Source organism: Pantherophis guttatus, chromosome 13 (assembly GCF_059756535.1).
Source record: "Pantherophis guttatus breed Tessera chromosome 13, ASM5975653v1, whole genome shotgun sequence".
Lineage (NCBI taxonomy): Eukaryota > Metazoa > Chordata > Lepidosauria > Squamata > Colubridae > Pantherophis > Pantherophis guttatus.
The window spans coordinates 13,190,365-13,206,676 of NC_142075.1; the positions used below are offsets into that span (position 1 = coordinate 13,190,365).

At 41.3% G+C, this 16,312-nt stretch overlaps 1 protein-coding gene across 4 annotated transcripts in view; it reads right to left on the reverse strand.

Annotated features, from left to right (window-relative positions):
- The window catches only part of NTRK3 (neurotrophic receptor tyrosine kinase 3), a 467,456-nt gene that overhangs the window by 55,540 nt on the left and 395,604 nt on the right, over positions 1-16,312 (reverse strand). For all 4 annotated transcript variants that reach the window (XM_087878354.1, XM_087878355.1, XM_087878353.1 and 1 more), the window contains 2 exons: positions 14,502-14,632; positions 2,869-3,041 (listed from right to left, as the gene is read on the reverse strand). In XM_087878354.1, coding sequence (XP_087734480.1) covers positions 2,869-3,041; positions 14,502-14,632 — 304 coding nt within the window. The remainder of the gene's footprint in view (positions 1-2,868; positions 3,042-14,501; positions 14,633-16,312) is intronic.

The window sequence follows — 16,312 nt, forward strand, 5'->3', positions numbered from 1 at the left end:
TGTGGGGGGGTTGCGTGCGTGCATGTTCATACCCATAATTCTATGCGCCCCGCCCCCACGCATGTGTGTGCAAGCCCCCCTCCCCACTTCCCCTGCTTTTGGCACATGATGGCATGGTGGGCCCAGTAGGCCATTTTTCGCCCTCCCCAGGCTCCAGAGGCTTTCTCAGAGCCTGGGGAGGGCGAAAACAGCCTTCCCCACCCTCCCGGAGGCCCTCTGGAAGGAGGAAACAGCCTGTTTCTCTACTTCTGGTGGGCCCAGAAGGCCTGAAAACCAGCTGGCCGGTACATGCATCCACACCAGAGCTGAGCTCACGTGGCCATCAATATGGCTACACATGCCACCTGTGGCACGCGTGCCATAGGTTCGCCATCATGGAACTAGAGAGAATGATCAATCTTTACCTGTGCCTGAATGTTTACAAAATAGCATAGAGGAAGCACTACCTTTCATATTTCCTAGAAAATAGCCATTTACCCAGGATCTTATGGGAACACTGCAAAACCATTTTATTTGAAGAAGCTTTTTATGATTGTGCTTTGGCTAGATGGATGATGCTACTTTGTCTCTTTTAAGATGTAGCTACCTTATCAAATGGATAATCCACCTGACATTGTGCTATAAAGGCACTAAAGAGTCATCAACATTTTCGCCGGGAAAGAAAAACCCAGTTAGCCTCTCCTTCAGACAAATAGCGAGTATTGATGTCCCAAGCCGGGAGTTGGTATATAATGGTGGAAGGGATTGGAGGGGCTTTAAACGTTTGCCCCCCGTTGTGATCTCACTCGATGTCTTTTTTCAATTCTCCCATGAAGAGGGGGAAGAAATCCTGCTCCTAGAACAAATGGCCTGGCTGACCTTGCTTGCATGGGGGAATATGTCAATATTCCTTTGTTAAATCTACTGGAACAAAGCTGTTGGCTTTTTGCTAGCTTGTCAGATTGACTTGGAAAATGCATTTAATCTCTCCGAGTTGCCCACATTTAGACAACAGGACTATAGGGGAAATGGAAACAGAAAAGATACATCAAGAATGACAACTCTCGTCCCGTCATCCTGCAACTGTAGTCTGCTGCGGTTTTCAGATTTTGCAGAGTTCCTCTATTCCTTTGAAGAGGGGCAAGGCTGTGTTTTCGGAAGCATCGCTATATTTCTTGTCCTCTGGGTGCCAGAGCTGAAATAAATGAAATCTAGAGGAAAGAATTTTGCTTCCCCAAACCCTCCTCCAGCCCCAGTCATGTGTCAGCTTTGACAACAGAATAATTGCCTTGGCAAAATCCGCCAACCTAGAAGTGGAGCTGCTATCTAAATTATTGACACAATTCCTTTACAATCCTGCTTAACCAACGCAGGAGAGGAGAGGAAACAGACACAAAAGTCCAATTACCTAAATACTAGGAAATAACTAATAATCATTACTGTGGGGGGAAAAAAATATGGGACTACCGTTGCATGAATTCTTGGAACATCAGCCCATGATTTCAACATTATGGAAGAACAGCCTCTCCATCCATTTTTTTCGCGTTCGGCTATTGGCTATTCCATGTTGATGAAAAATTCAAGAAGGTACAAAAATGCTGGTAAGATAGAGTGGCTTTTTTCTTTTTGTAGAATTGGAAAAAGGGAAATCATCAAGTCCAGCAGCAGCTGGACCTTCTTGGCAAATTAATTACCCACTAAAGCCAGAGTATAAGAAAGCATCAAGCCACTGCATGCTTAAAATCCTTATGCGGATCCATTCGTCTCGAGGAAGCAGGAGGACAAAGCCGGAAGGAAAGATCAGTGCTAGGACGCTGAGAATCTCAGAGTTAGTGAAGAGATGCCATAAATTGATGCTGCCAAAAATACAGCTAGGAGAAATGTCTTGATGGTGAATTATTTTCAGTGAAGTAGACCCACCTATTCAGTTTGTCATAAGATTTCTTGGCAGTGAAAGCTTTATGAGTTTCTTTGTCTGAACTGTTCCCTGAATGACAGTTGAGCTCTCCATGGTTTTGGTCCCTAGTTTGAACCTTCTGGACTGTTTCCCTGTCTTAAGTCTTAAATTTCTAACTGGTCACATGCAGCTGCCCATGGCTTAGTGTGGCAGTGCTACAGACTTTCTTCTCATGTCCATAAAGGTGAAGGACACCATTATTTGTGTTAGGTTAGTCCCATATTTGCCTAGTAGCCAGAGTACCATGGTGGGTTCAAGGCAGGGTTGGGTTCTACTTACCTTTACTACCGGTTCGCAATGGGATCATGCATGCGATCACATGTGCAGATCGCTGATGATGACATCCAGGGTGGTGGGCAGGGCCTCCCACCGGTTTTACTACCAGTTCTTGTGAACTGGTCCGAACCAGGGGCAACCCACCACTGGTTCAAGGAGAAGAAAAGCAGTTTTACTGTTTCTAAATCTTTAGTTGGATAGTGGGAATCAATCAATCAATATAGAGCTGGAAGGGACCTTAGAGGTCTTTAGTCCAACCTCAAGCAGGAGACCCTATAATATTTGAGACAAGTGGCTGTTCAATCTTTTGTTAAAAACCTCCAGTGATGAAGCATCCACAACTTCTGAAGACATGCTGTTCCCCTAGTTAATTGTTCTCACTGTTAGGAAGTTTCTCCTTAATTCCATGTTGCTTCTCTCCTTGATTAATTTCCATCCATCATTTCTTGTCTTCTGGTGCTTTGGAAAATAATTTGACCCCCTCTTCTTTGTGGCAGCCCCTCAAATACCGGAATATCATGTCACCCCTAGTCCATCTTTTCTTTAGACTAGTCATACACAGTTTGTTGAAGTCAAGATATTTGCAGTCATACCCTATCCCTCATATCAATTTCCATTCTTCCCTTTCTACAACTCATAGTATATTTAACCTTTACCTTAGAAACTTATTCAAGTCTCCGTGCTTCATATATTCGAAGACCATGATGAGTGGATCTCCATCACCACAGACACCATAAAATTTCACAATATGGTCATGCTGCAGGTTGGTGAGCAGCTCTGCCTCCCTCTGGAAGTCCTTTCGGGCAGCCAAAGTTGGGTCCTTGAGAGCCTAAAAAAAAGAAACCAGAAGAATGGATGGATGGACAAGCAAGATGGTGAAAGTCATGAAAAATAACTTGCTTAAAACTTCTTCTCAACTTATTGTCTATAATTCTCTCCAAATCAGGGGTGCTATTCAGCAGGTTCTGACAGGTTCTGAAAAAACGGTAGTGGAAACTTTAAGTAGTTCAAAGAACCGGCAAATACCATCTCTGGCTTGCCCCAGAGTGGGGTGGGAATAGAGATTTTGCAATATCCTTCCCCCAGGAGTGGGGAGGGAATGGGGATTTTGCAGTATCCTTTCCCCGGAGTGGGGTGGGAATGGGGATTTTGCAGTATCCTTCCCCTAGAGTGGGGAGGGAATGGAGATTTTACAGTATCCTTTCCCTGGAGTGGGGTGGGAATGGAGATTTTTCAATATTCTTCCCCCAGGAGTGGGGAGGGAATGACGATTTTGCAGTATCCTTTCCCTGGAGTGGGGTGGGAATGGGGATTTTGCAGTATCCTTCCCCTGGAGTGGGGAGGGAATGGAGATTTTGCAGTATTCTTCCACTGGGGTGGGGAGGGAATAGAGATTTTACAGTATCCTTTCCCTGGAGTGGGGTGGGAATGGAGATTTTTCAATATCCTTCCCCCAAGAGTGGGGAGGGAATAGGTATTTTGCAGTATCCTTCCCCTGCTACGCCCACCAAGCCACATCCACCAAGCCAAGCCACACCCACCAAGCCACACCCACAGAACTGGTAGTAAAAAAATTTGAATTCCACCACTGCCCCATATCATTCTAGACAGAGATAGATTAAAAAAAAGAATTAGACTTGGTTTACACAGTGTGTTATGTTAGATTAAAATGTGAATTCTGAATATTGTTTAGAGTAAAAGCTAAGCAGGGCCAGCCCTATTTAGTACTTGGAGGGAAACCATCAGGAAATGCTAAGGACATAAGGCAACATTTTTTTAAAGACCCCCCACCCTCCATATCATGGCAAACTACTTTGACATTGTTGCCAAGAAATCTGCATGGATGTGTTCATGAATGAAGTTGCTAGCTGGTGAATTTGGAAAAGATTCTGTCCAATGAGTCAGTATATTGTCAGAACCCACCCAATGTTTTAGCAGGTTATATGAAACAAATTGTTGCATACATTTTATTTGCTCGGGCATAGGAAGTTATGTGAACGCAAGAATGTTCCTTCCTATTCTATTTTGCTAACCAGATCTTGGGTCATATGAAGCTAACCATTGTTCGTTGAGCAAATACAGATGAATACTTTGGGATATGGAAAGCTGTCTTGTATACTCAATCACACCATTAGCTGAGATCGACTGGCAGATGCTTCCAACAGATATTCAATGCTCTGTGGAAATGTCTAAGATTGAACTTGATATCTTTTCCATTCCATTCAAGGTATGGTCTATGTCACTGTGCTATGCTTCCCCTGATAAAAAATTCACAAACTATTCACTAAATCTACATTACTATTACTATTAATCTTCTCATCATTCCTATCACCCATCTCCTCCCACTTATGATTGTATGACTGTAACTTGTTGCTGTATCCTTACGATTTATATTGTTTCCTAGTATGATTTGATTGCTTATTTGTACCCTATGACTATCATTAAGTGTTGTACCTTATGATTCTTGGCAAATGTATCTTTTCTTTTATATACACTGAGAGCATATGCACCAAGACAAGTTCCTTGTGTGTCCAATCACACTTGGCCAATAAAGAATTCTATTCTATTCTATTCCATGTATCTTTTCTTTTATGTATACTGAGAGCATATGTACCAAGACAAGTTCCTTGTATGTCCAATCACACTTGGCCAATAAAGAATTCTATTCTATTCTATTCCATGTATCTTTTCTTTTTATGTATACTGAGAGCATATGCACCAAGACAAGTTCCTTGTATGTCCAATCACACTTGGCCAATAAAGAATTCTATTCTATTCTATTCCATGTATCTTTTCTTTTTATGTATACTGAGAGCATATGTACCAAGACAAGTTCCTTGTATGTCCAATCACACTTGGCCAATAAAGAATTCTATTCTATTCTATTCCATGTATCTTTTCTTTTATGTATACTGAGAGCATATGTACCAAGACAAGTTCCTTGTATGTCCAATCACACTTGGCCAATAAAGAATTCTATTCTATTCTATTCCATGTATCTTTTCTTTTTATGTATACTGAGAGCATATGTACCAAGACAAGTTCCTTGTATGTCCAATCACACTTGGCCAATAAAGAATTCTATTCTATTCTATTCCATGTATCTTTTCTTTTTATGTATACTGAGAGCATATGCACCAAGACAAGTTCCTTGTGTGTCCAATCACACTTGGCCAATAAAGAATTCTATTCTATTCTATTCCATGTATCTTTTCTTTTTATGTATACTGAGAGCATATGTACCAAGACAAATTCCTTATGCGTCCAATCACATTTGGCCAATAAATAAATAATTCTAATTCTAAAAAACAAACAAACAAATAACTTAAAAAGAAATAAGCTGGCAACTTTTGCATGAAAACCTTGTCCCTGACCACAACATGATTCTGGCTGTCACAAGTGATTCCTTGGCTATTTTCTAGATTAGTTAGCTAAGGCAAAAACAAGAAAATACCTTGTTTTTAGCTAAGGCAGTAGTTAGCTAAGGCAAAACCAAGAAAATTATAAACCAAGCACCCGATGTAGTGAATTCTATATGACAAAAACTCATTGGCTAAAGAATGCACATGCTTTTAATGTGTCACCAGGGCCTTCTTTGTTTCAGACAAGTTGTTCTTCTGTTTTGCTTTGCTAAGTGTCAAGGACAATGATTTCACATCCCAAGTTCTTTATTACTTAGAAGCATGTTGGGATGAATTAATATAGACAGCTATTGGCTCAGCAGAGGCACCAATGAAAGAATACCTTTGAGGAGTTCAATTAAGGAGTCCTAGGAAATTACATTTCCCAGAGAACCTGATCCCAAGATGATATTGGGATGTAAAATGTCCTGGCATCGAGTTTCTCCTCTGCCAGTCCAGATAAAGAGATCAAAGCAGTGAGGGAAATTGGCTTAGGAAAACGAGAATTCAAAGATCCCACAGATTTCAACAGTCCTTGGGCTGATGTGGGCTTTTGTCTTTGAGAAATAATGTAACGTGAATCCATCTTGCATTAAGAGTCATTCTGGAATACGCAGCCTCTAGGAGGCAAGCCACTTCCGTCCCCAACCGTAATCTTCCCCCCCCCAAAGAGTTTGCAATCGGGCTGCCAAAATTGCATCATTTTGCTGCTTAAGCTTAGCAGCAAGGGAGAGACCAAAAATGAGATGTAGCGTCACATGCAACATGCAATAAGAAAGATGCAGTTTCTCCATCCCTGCTTTAAGCAAGGGAATGTTGCCTTGCCTTTTTAACGTGGTGCATGATTTCTTTGCACAGGTGACACACAATTTCCATGACATTTTGTTGTTGTTGTTAGTTGTGAAGTCATGTCCGACCCATCGCAACCCTATAGACAACATTCCTCCAGGTCTTCCTGTCCTCTACCATCCTCTGGAGTCCATTTAAGCTCACGCCTACTGCTTCAGTGACTCCATCCAGCCACCTCGTTCTCTGTCATTCCCTTCTTCTTTTGCCCTCAATCTTTCCCAGCATTAGGCTCTTCTCCAGGGAGTCCTTCCTTCTCATTAGGTGGCCAAAGTATTTGAGTTTCATCTTCAGGATCTGGCCTTCTAAAGAGCAGTCAAGGTTGATCTCCTCTAGGACTGACCGGTCGGATCGCCTTGCAGTCCAAGGGACTCGCAGGAGTCTTCTCCAGCACCAGAGTTCAAAGGCCTCAATTCTCAGCCTTTCTTATGGTCCAGCTTTCACAGCCATACATTGCAACTGCCATGACATTTGGGATACATATATTTTCAGGCAATATACTCAAGAAATTGTGAGGGAACACAAAATAACGTTATCAGAGAATGACCCAAAGGTGCTTTTTTCAGGAGTCAACTGGACTTCCTTGTTTGTTTGTTTTTCCTTCTGAAGACATTTTGCTTCTCATCCAAGAAGTTTCTTTAGCTTGGAAAGGATAGTGAAAAATGGAAGGATTTATATTCCTTGCAGACAGCTGGTCCTTTGCATCCTTTTAGCAAGTTGTTGAAGCACTTGGAGGTTTATCTGGGTCACCTAAGTAGTGTTCCTGGTTCCCATAGTCTGCAATTTTTGAGACAACCATGATCTGGATGACTGAGAATCTCTACAGTATATCAGAGAATGCTGTTTTTCAATTGAATTGATTCTTGTATCTGTCAAGAGTGGGATCAGTTTTTTTTTTTCCTTTAAAAAAATCAATAACTTGGAGCAAGTGTTAAGGAAGAAGTCGCTAAGATCCGTCTTTGAGTCATCCGTTATGATATCTACTAGGGAAAATTGGTGAAATTTCTCTGGTTAGCTTTTTCACATTTATGCAGGGGTGGGTTCTAAATTTTTTTACTACCAGTTCTGTGGATGTGGCTTATTTTATGGGCATGGCTTGTGGGGGGTAATGTGACTGGGTGGGCGTGGCCAACTTTTTTTTTTTTTTTTTTTTACTTTTAAAAGCATTTTTTCTACAACCTTAAGAGGTTGCAGAAAAAAATGCTTTTAGAAGCCTCTGACAATTAGGCAACTCTGCTGGAATTGCCAGAGGCTTTTAAAGGCACTTTTTCCCTACAACCTCTACAACTGAAGAGGTTGTAGAAAAAATGCTTTTAGAAGCCTCTGATGATCAGGCAACTCAGCTGGGATTGCCAGAGGCTTTTAAAGGCATTTTTTTTCCTACAACCTCTTCGGCCGAAGAGGTTGTAGAAAAAATGCTTTTAAAAGTAAAAAAAAAAAAAGCCTCTGATGAGGTGAGTGGGGTAAGCGAGTGGCAACTGGGATGGGGACCAGTGTGGGGGTGTGGCCAGCCAATGTTATTACTGTTCTCCGAACTACTACAAATTTTTACTACCAGTTCTTGCGAACCAGTGCGAACCAGGAGCAACCCACCACGGCATTTATGGGATTGTTGGTGACTTATGAGCTTGGTTGCTTTCTTGCAGATGCTTTATTACCCAGCTAGGTAACATCATCAGTGCACTGATGAAAGATCTGCAAGAAAACAACCAGGCTGAGAGAGCACCAACCACCGCACAATTCAAGCTTGAACTATACATATTCTTTTCTATTTTTCATACCCAGAGTAGAATCAGATTCCTAATGGAATCTATTAGATGATATGTCTAATGAAACTAGTGCCTAAATGAAAGATTGAGAAAAAATGGGGAGTTCTCGGGTCCATGCATTATAGAAACACAAACAATGCCAGCAATTATGAAGGAATTTCTCTGGATACCTGCTCTCAACTCATCACACTTGAAATTTCTCTCGACTTTCTTTCTTTGTCTGTTTTTCAATGGGGAAGTGGGGGTGGGGGGAGAAAAGAGAGAGAGAGGGAGGGAGGGAGGGAGGGAGGGAGGGAGGGAGAGAGAGAGAGAGAGAGAGAGAGAGAGAGAGAGAGAGAGAGAGCAGTAAATAACCTCAAAGGTAATAGCTTCCACTTATTTCTAGCCCAGTGAGAATCCAAATCTTTTGACCTTAAAGGCAAAGACTCCATATCTCATTATTATGGCTCTTCCAAACAAGTGCAGCCTTTTATTTTGAAGAAACTGATTTTGCTGCCTTTATTCTGAAGATGGATGTGCTCAAGGTAAAGGTTTTTCGTATGGGTGGGTGAGAATTGTGGATACTTGAAAAAAAAAACCTGCAGTAATAAAAACAAGGCATTCACTCTTCATAATTTCCAAAATCCTTGTTTCCATTCTTTGTGCTTCATAATAATTTCCTGGGAGAATCAATCTCCCATTTGTATTGAAAGTGGCTTCTCAACCAAATTCTGGTTTGCTATGATTAGGTAATTTTGTCTAGTGCATGTATAGAATTGTTTCTGGGGCCAGCGTGCCTGGATTCGGTATATTTCCTCATGGGGGTTTTGAACTAAAGATGAGACAATTTGTTCTCGAAATTAGTTATGAATGCTAAAGTCAAAATTGAGACTCCAGACCTATTTTGTTATCCATAGGCAAGGCTTTTCAGATTTTATCACCCCTGTCCAATAAACTGGGAGTACATAATTATATTTATTTAGCATTTTTATTCTCCATAGAATATGCAGAACAGATGTCAGTCATTGAACCAGAGTGGGAGCTATTGAATATTAAATCAAAGGCATGTTGTGGTGGTTGTTTTATAACAAAATATCATCTGTACAGTTTAAGAGAGGATGAGGGGCAAGAAAAATTGTCCTTGATTTCCTGTATTTCTATGTCTGGCATGCTCTTATTTAAATATGGAAAAATTCATTCACCTTGAGTTTTCATCTGCAATTTCAAATGGTATGTCTCCAACTGACTCAAACCTTTTAAATCATCAATGTCACAGATTCAGGGAGCTTAAAAGAATACCCTGTTCACTCACAACTCTTCTGATAAACTAAAGGAATCCAACAGAGCTCAACACAAATTGGATACCTTCAGATTCCTGTGGCTTGGCTCACGGGCAGGCAATGAGAGGCATGTTTATACCAATGAATCTATGAGCTCCTCAAAAGCCACCTGCTAGGTTTCCATCTCCCCTTTATTTATTTATTTTTATTTTTATTTTTTTTAAAAAAAAGACCATTTGAATGCTACAAACAAAAGCACCAGGTTCAAGTTTCATGATTGGCAAGACTTACTCTGAGTCCCCCCATTGACCTTATGGTCAATGGCAGAGGTCCTCAAACTTGGCAGCTTTAAGACTTGTGGACTCCAACTTCGGAGTCAACTTCGATTGAACAGGGTCCCACTGTTCTTCTGCCTTGCTGCTGTCAGACTCTGGAGGCTGCACATAACTATCAGATGGCCTTGGCCTCCTTTCTGCCTCCGATGCAGAGCCCTCGTCCGAGCTTTCCCCCAGCCCCCAGGACTGGCCCAAATTCCTCCCCAACCTCCTCACTGTCCGACTTTGCTGCCAACTCTGCTGGTCGCCAGCAGGCCACAACAGCTTCTGGAAACCTATAAAAGCATATTTCTTTCATAAAAGATATTCAAGGGCACTGATTATAATGCAAGGCTGAGCATTTTCTCTGAGTGGTTTATTGCTGAGTTGAGCTAAAATGTGGATCATCCACTTTAAATATATTGTGTTGGTATCTAGATTGCAATCATGTTGATGTTTTTGTTCTGTTGGGTCTATAAACATTTTAAGCATTTAAGGTCATATTCTTCAGGACATTTGTTATTGTTGGGTTTGACTATCTCTTTTAACTCCATCAAAAGATATTTCCATTGCTTTAAAGGGGGGTTCAGCTGCATATTTATTACAATATAGTCTGCCACAGGGATTAATTTTGGGCTGAAAAAACAAAGAAGAAAATCAAGAACTATGGTAGTAATAATAGCAATAATGTTTGCTATCAAGATTTCATTAGAATGACCAATTAAGAGATGAAATTGCCTCTTTCATTCCTTTTTTTAAAAAAAACTCTACAGATATTTGCTATAGAAATACAGCTTGGAAGGAACTTCACAAAATATTTTTAAGCTTGAGGTGGAGGATTTTTTCCAGTTCAGTCAATTTATTTATTGGCTCTTAAAAAAACTTGATCCATTGTGGAGGGATCCAAAAGAAAATTCAGTTACATCTAAGTGTCATCCTTTCTCAAAATTTATCATGCCGTGCTAAGAAACTGCTCTTAAAAGTTGGTTTTCTTCTTCCAAAATAGAAAATACGTTTTTTTTTAAAAAAAAAAAAACAGATTTCATATCTTACATTTTACCACCATCTCTTCAAGGCGTCACATAATTTCATTTCATTTCATTTTTTTTTATCAGTGAAGAAGCTGACCAAAAATATTTAGATAGATGACTGTATGCTGTACTGACTGAAAAAACATCTGTCTTCATCCTAGGCTCTTGATTATTTTTAGCTCTCTACTATCTTCCTGATGTTAACATGAAGCCCTGAGAGCAACAGAACTCTTTTATTTTGCCAATCTGCTTTATTTTCACCCTATCCAGACAAATAGATATATTTTCTACTACTAGAGATAGATTAAAACCATTTTTTTTTTAAAAAAAAACTTAGGATCAAGGGACCTGGGAAGTCTTCTAGTCCAACCCCCTGCTCAAGCAGGAGACCCTATACCAGTGATGGCTAACCTTTTTGCCATCGCGAGCTAGGAGGGGGGGGAGGTTCGCACGCACATGTGTCCACACCCATAATTCTATGCGCCCCACCTCGTGCATGCGTGTGCAACCCCTCTTTCCCCCCGCTCCTGGCACGCGATGGCCCAGTAGGCCCATTTTTCTTTCTCACCTGGCTCCAGATCCTCTCTATGCATCTGGGGAGGGAGAAAACAGCCTTCCCCACCCCCTCGGAGGGCCTCCGGAGGCCTGAAATGGCCCATTTCCCAACTTCCATTTGGACAGGAAGTGAAGTTTTTTGCTGTCTCCAGCCTCCAGAGCCTCTCTAGGAGTCTCTGGAGGCTGGGGACAGCAAAAAGCATCACTTCCTGTCCAACCAAAGTTGGGAAATGGGCCATTTTGGGCCTCCGAGGTGGTGGGGGAAAGCTGTTTTCGCCCTCTCCAGATGCATAGAGAGGATCTGGAGCCAGGTGAGAAAGAAAAATGGGCCTTCCCCCCAACCCCAGGCCCTCCAGAGGCAGGAAACAGCCTATTTCCCTACTTCTGGTGGGCCCAGAAGGCCCAAAACTCAGCAGGCCGGCATGTGCATACGTGCTGGAGCTGAACTCATGTGCCCACTGATATGGCTACACATGCCACCTGTGTCACGTGTGCCAAAGGTTCACCATCATCGCCTATACCATTTCAGATAGATGACTGTCCAGTCTTTTCTTTAAAACTTCCAGTGCTGAAACCCCTAGAACTTTAGAAGGCAAGCTCTTCCACTGGTGAATTGTCCTCCTGTTAGGAAGTTTCTCCTTAATTCAAAGTCACTTCTCTCCTTGGTTAGTTTCCATTGTTTCTTGCCTTGCCTTCTGGTGCTTTGGAAAATAAGTTGACCCTCTCCTCTTTGTGGCAGCCCCTCAAATACTGCTATCATGTCACCCCTGGTCCTTCTTTTCACTAGATTAGCCATACCTAATTCCTGCAACTGTTCTTCATGTGATTTTTTTTCTCCGGGCCCTTAATCATCTTAGCTATTCTTCTTTCTTCTTGGGAGGAGAAAATCTCCCAAGTCATTTGATGAAAATATTTGCTTTGTTTGAAATCATGCTAATGTGGAATTGTTATCCAATTCATTGCCTCTAACTCAACTCTACCCCACAAGGGATTATGGGGTAGTTAAAAGATGACGATGATGATGACTAAGCTATAAAGTAGTTGATTTGATTTTGAATTGGTGTGACATCATTGAAGACACGACTCTCATCCAACATTTTTGGAGCCATGCAAACTGTTCATATTCATGTCTCTGACATGCAGTGCTAAACCAGCAATTATTTGAATGAGGGTTGAAATAAATGTGTTGAAGTTCAGCTGGGTTTAAGACCCCAATTTTGTCTCAAGAAGATTTTCTATCCTGCCATATCTAATTACTTCATTGTATCATGGCCATACCCTCTGCTAAACTGGAAGACTGTGTTTTTAAAGTTCACCCTATTTGCAAAATCAGTGATTACCCTGTATCAAGGTTTGATGTCTGAGGCTACTATGACTTGTTTAACAATCCATTATTAAATAAAAACATGGCTTAGATAGATTGATATAGGGAGCTAGCAATTGTGAGATCGAAAGAATCCCCAGTGTCTTGGGTAATTCATTCTCCCCAATGAATTAAGTTGATTTGGCTGATGGCCTGGGCTGAACCTTATTGTTTTATTCAATGCCATGAAAACTGATGAGTGATAGATGACATGGAATTGGATGAAACAGAGCTGGGTACCAGTGGCCATTGAGAAATTTCTGTTGAATTTGTCGGCTAAGGAATTGGGTAGGTGATTACTCCCTTTTCCTTTGTAGGAGGTTAGCACCCACCCCTCTCCTAGAAAAATGAAATATTCTAGGAAATATTAAAAAGGCAGAATATTAGACCGTCCTGGATGAGAAAAGGAGAAACATGCTCTTGGAAAGGAGCCCTCACCTTTGTTAATAGCCCCAGAAAGACAAAAGACATCTTATCTGCAACACAAAAGACCTCCGGCTCCAGGGTGATGGGATTAAGACATGGCCCTTGGGACATGATAGGATTAGCCCTCTACCCATCTCACCACATGGCACCTAGGAAGATTACATCACCCAGCAAGGTTAATCAAGCTTGGGACTGAGGACAGCCTACAGAGTTGCCCCTGCATAGCTCCATGGGAATCTGACAACCAATCAGAATACAAGCTCAAATTCAAAGCCCAAAAGAGGACATAAAACCTCAGCATCTCTCAGCATCTCAGCATCTCTGCTCTTTTTCTGCTCAGGAACTCAAGCCATGTGATCCTGTTCATCAATAAACCTTCTTTCCAAGCAACTTCCATGAATCCAGTGTCTTTTTCCCCACTTGGAACTGAACCCAGAAGGCTATTTCTTCCAACACCTTCTCCAGGGGAAAGAGTAATTATCCAACTGTTTATCAAGGAAAGTACTTTCCCCCAGTAGTAACAGTAGCATTACCCCTGAAAAACTCAAGGAACAATTTCCTTCTTATGTTCCTAATAGAATATTTGAAGTTAAGAAGCTACCAAGAAAATTAGAAAAAAAAATTATAAAGTGAAATGCAAGACCCAGGTACACATCATTCAGGTCACAACATTCCATTCCGCTCATTTCCCTGAAATCCTCTTGTTTTTGAAAAGCAAATTCCTTTTATCAACTTGAATGAGAAATGCTAGGAATAAATACAGAGCTCCTCCACCTAGCACCACCAAGTGGTCTACCCTTGTCAGAAAAGTAGCACAAACACAAAATTATCTGCTACAATGTCCTTCCTGTCAATGACTACTTCAGCTTCAACCGCAACAATACAAGAGCATACAATAGATACAAACTTAAGGTAAACCTCTCCAAACTCGATTGCAGAAAATATGACTTCAGCAACAGAGTGGTCAATGCCTGGAATGCACTACCTGACTCTGGTTTCTTCCCCAAACCCCAAAAACTTTAACCTTAGACTGTCTACTCTTGACCTCACTCCATTCCTAAGAGGTTTGTAAGGTGCATAAGAGCACCAGCGTGCCTACCGTCCCTGTCCTACTGTCCCCATTTATTTGTACCGATTTCCTGTGTTCATATACATGTATATCTGTTATCTTGTACATGTTTGACAGACTAAATAAAATAAATAAATAAATAAAATTCTATAGTGGCTGGTGTTGCTTGTTTACTTTCAAAGGCAACCGTAGCAAGAACTTCGTGTGAGATGCTGTATTTGGCAGCCAAGTGTAGATGTTTGCCCTCATGTTTTACCTTCACAGCTACTAGCATCTTGTCCTTGGTGGGACTGAGGTTGTAGCACTCAGCCAGGAACACCTTCCCAAAAGCACCTTCACCCAGTTCTCTTTTAAGGATGATGTCTCTCCTCTTAATATGCTGGACATCTGCAAAAGGACAAAGAGCAGGAGAGGAGGAAAGCATGAATTAATGTTGACACAAACAACCGTTGGCAGTTTGTTTGTTTTTATTCACCCTATTTGTACCCTATGACTATCATTAAGTGTTGTACCTTATGATTCTTGATGAATGTATCTTGTCTTTTTATGTACACTGTGAGCATATGCACCAAAGACAAATCCCTTGTGTGTCCAATCACACTTGGCCAATAAAGAATTCTATTCTATTCTACTCTACTCTACTCTACTCTACTCTACTCTACTCTACTCTACTCTACTCTACTCTACTCTACTCTACTCTACTCTACTCTACTCTACTCTACTCTACTCTACTCTATTCCATTCCATTCCATTCCATTCCATTCCATTCCATTCCACTCCACTCCACTCCACTCCACTCCACTCCACTCCACTCCACTCCACTCCACTCCACTCCACTCCACTCCACTCCACTCCACTCTACTCTACTCTACTCTACTCTACTCTACTCTGGTCTGGTCTGGTCTAGCCTAGTCTAGTCTTATTCCTATTCTATTCCTATTCCTATTCCTATTCCTATTCCTATTCCTATTCCTATTCCATTCCATTCTAATTATTATTGTATCCTATCCTATCCTATCCTATCCTATCCTATCCTATCCTATCCTATCCTATCCTATCCTATCCTATCCTAGAACAGGTTCCCAATTTCCAAAAATGTGAGTTTATGGAGATTCTCAGTCACCCAGGTCATGGTTGGCCCAAAGGAGCTTCTTCCAGAAGACAACTGGACTTTGTTTTTCCCTTGAAGACGTTTCACTTCTCATCCAAGAAGCTTCTTCAGTCCAGTTGCATTTTGAAAAAGCACCTTTGGGGACAAAATGTGAGTTGTTCACCCATTTAAAAAAATCCATAATCCTTGAGAAGGCAGCGGGAGTTTTAGAACATTTCACCTTGTTAAGACATGCTCTCTGCCTTCAGAAGTTTTGCAAGGTATCTCTTTGCTCAAAGAGAAGGTGGGTGGGCACCTTGTCTCATGTTTCTTTCCCCACCGTTTAACTGATGGTTCTCTTTCCAAAATTCTCTCCTCCCTCCCCCCCATTTATTTAGTTTTGCAGCAGACAATTATGCTTCAGACAAACCTAGAATATGAATTTGCTTATATATAATATTTATCTACATTACTGTTGCATTAAAAAAAAAACATGTATGCACTGAAAATCAATGCTATCTATTTCTTCCAGAAACAAATCAGTATTTTTTGAGGGTGGGGGAGGAGATGGCTGTCAACTTGCAAAACTTTCAAGTTGCCATGAGCAGGAGGGAGGGAGAACTGAAGTGAATTCCATACATTCTTCCTGACCGCAATCAGAAGGAGGGTGTTAGGTTTCACAGCCAGCCAAAGTGGTTAATTGGAGAATGTGATTTATGACATGGCCAGAGAGGAGGGGAGAGACAGGGTCATAGGGGAACATAAATCTACGTGGGATCAGTCCTAACTGCATCCGAGTATTGTCGGAATGGTGCTCCTAATAAATGAATATATTTCCTTTGAAGTTTGGATCATGGCTCATGAATTAATTAGGGCATCTTTCGGAAACTTGACAATGGAATTACATTTTAGGTCAAACATATTTGGGACCTATATTCCAAGGATAATGGCAACAACACATTTCCCTGGTTCACAAT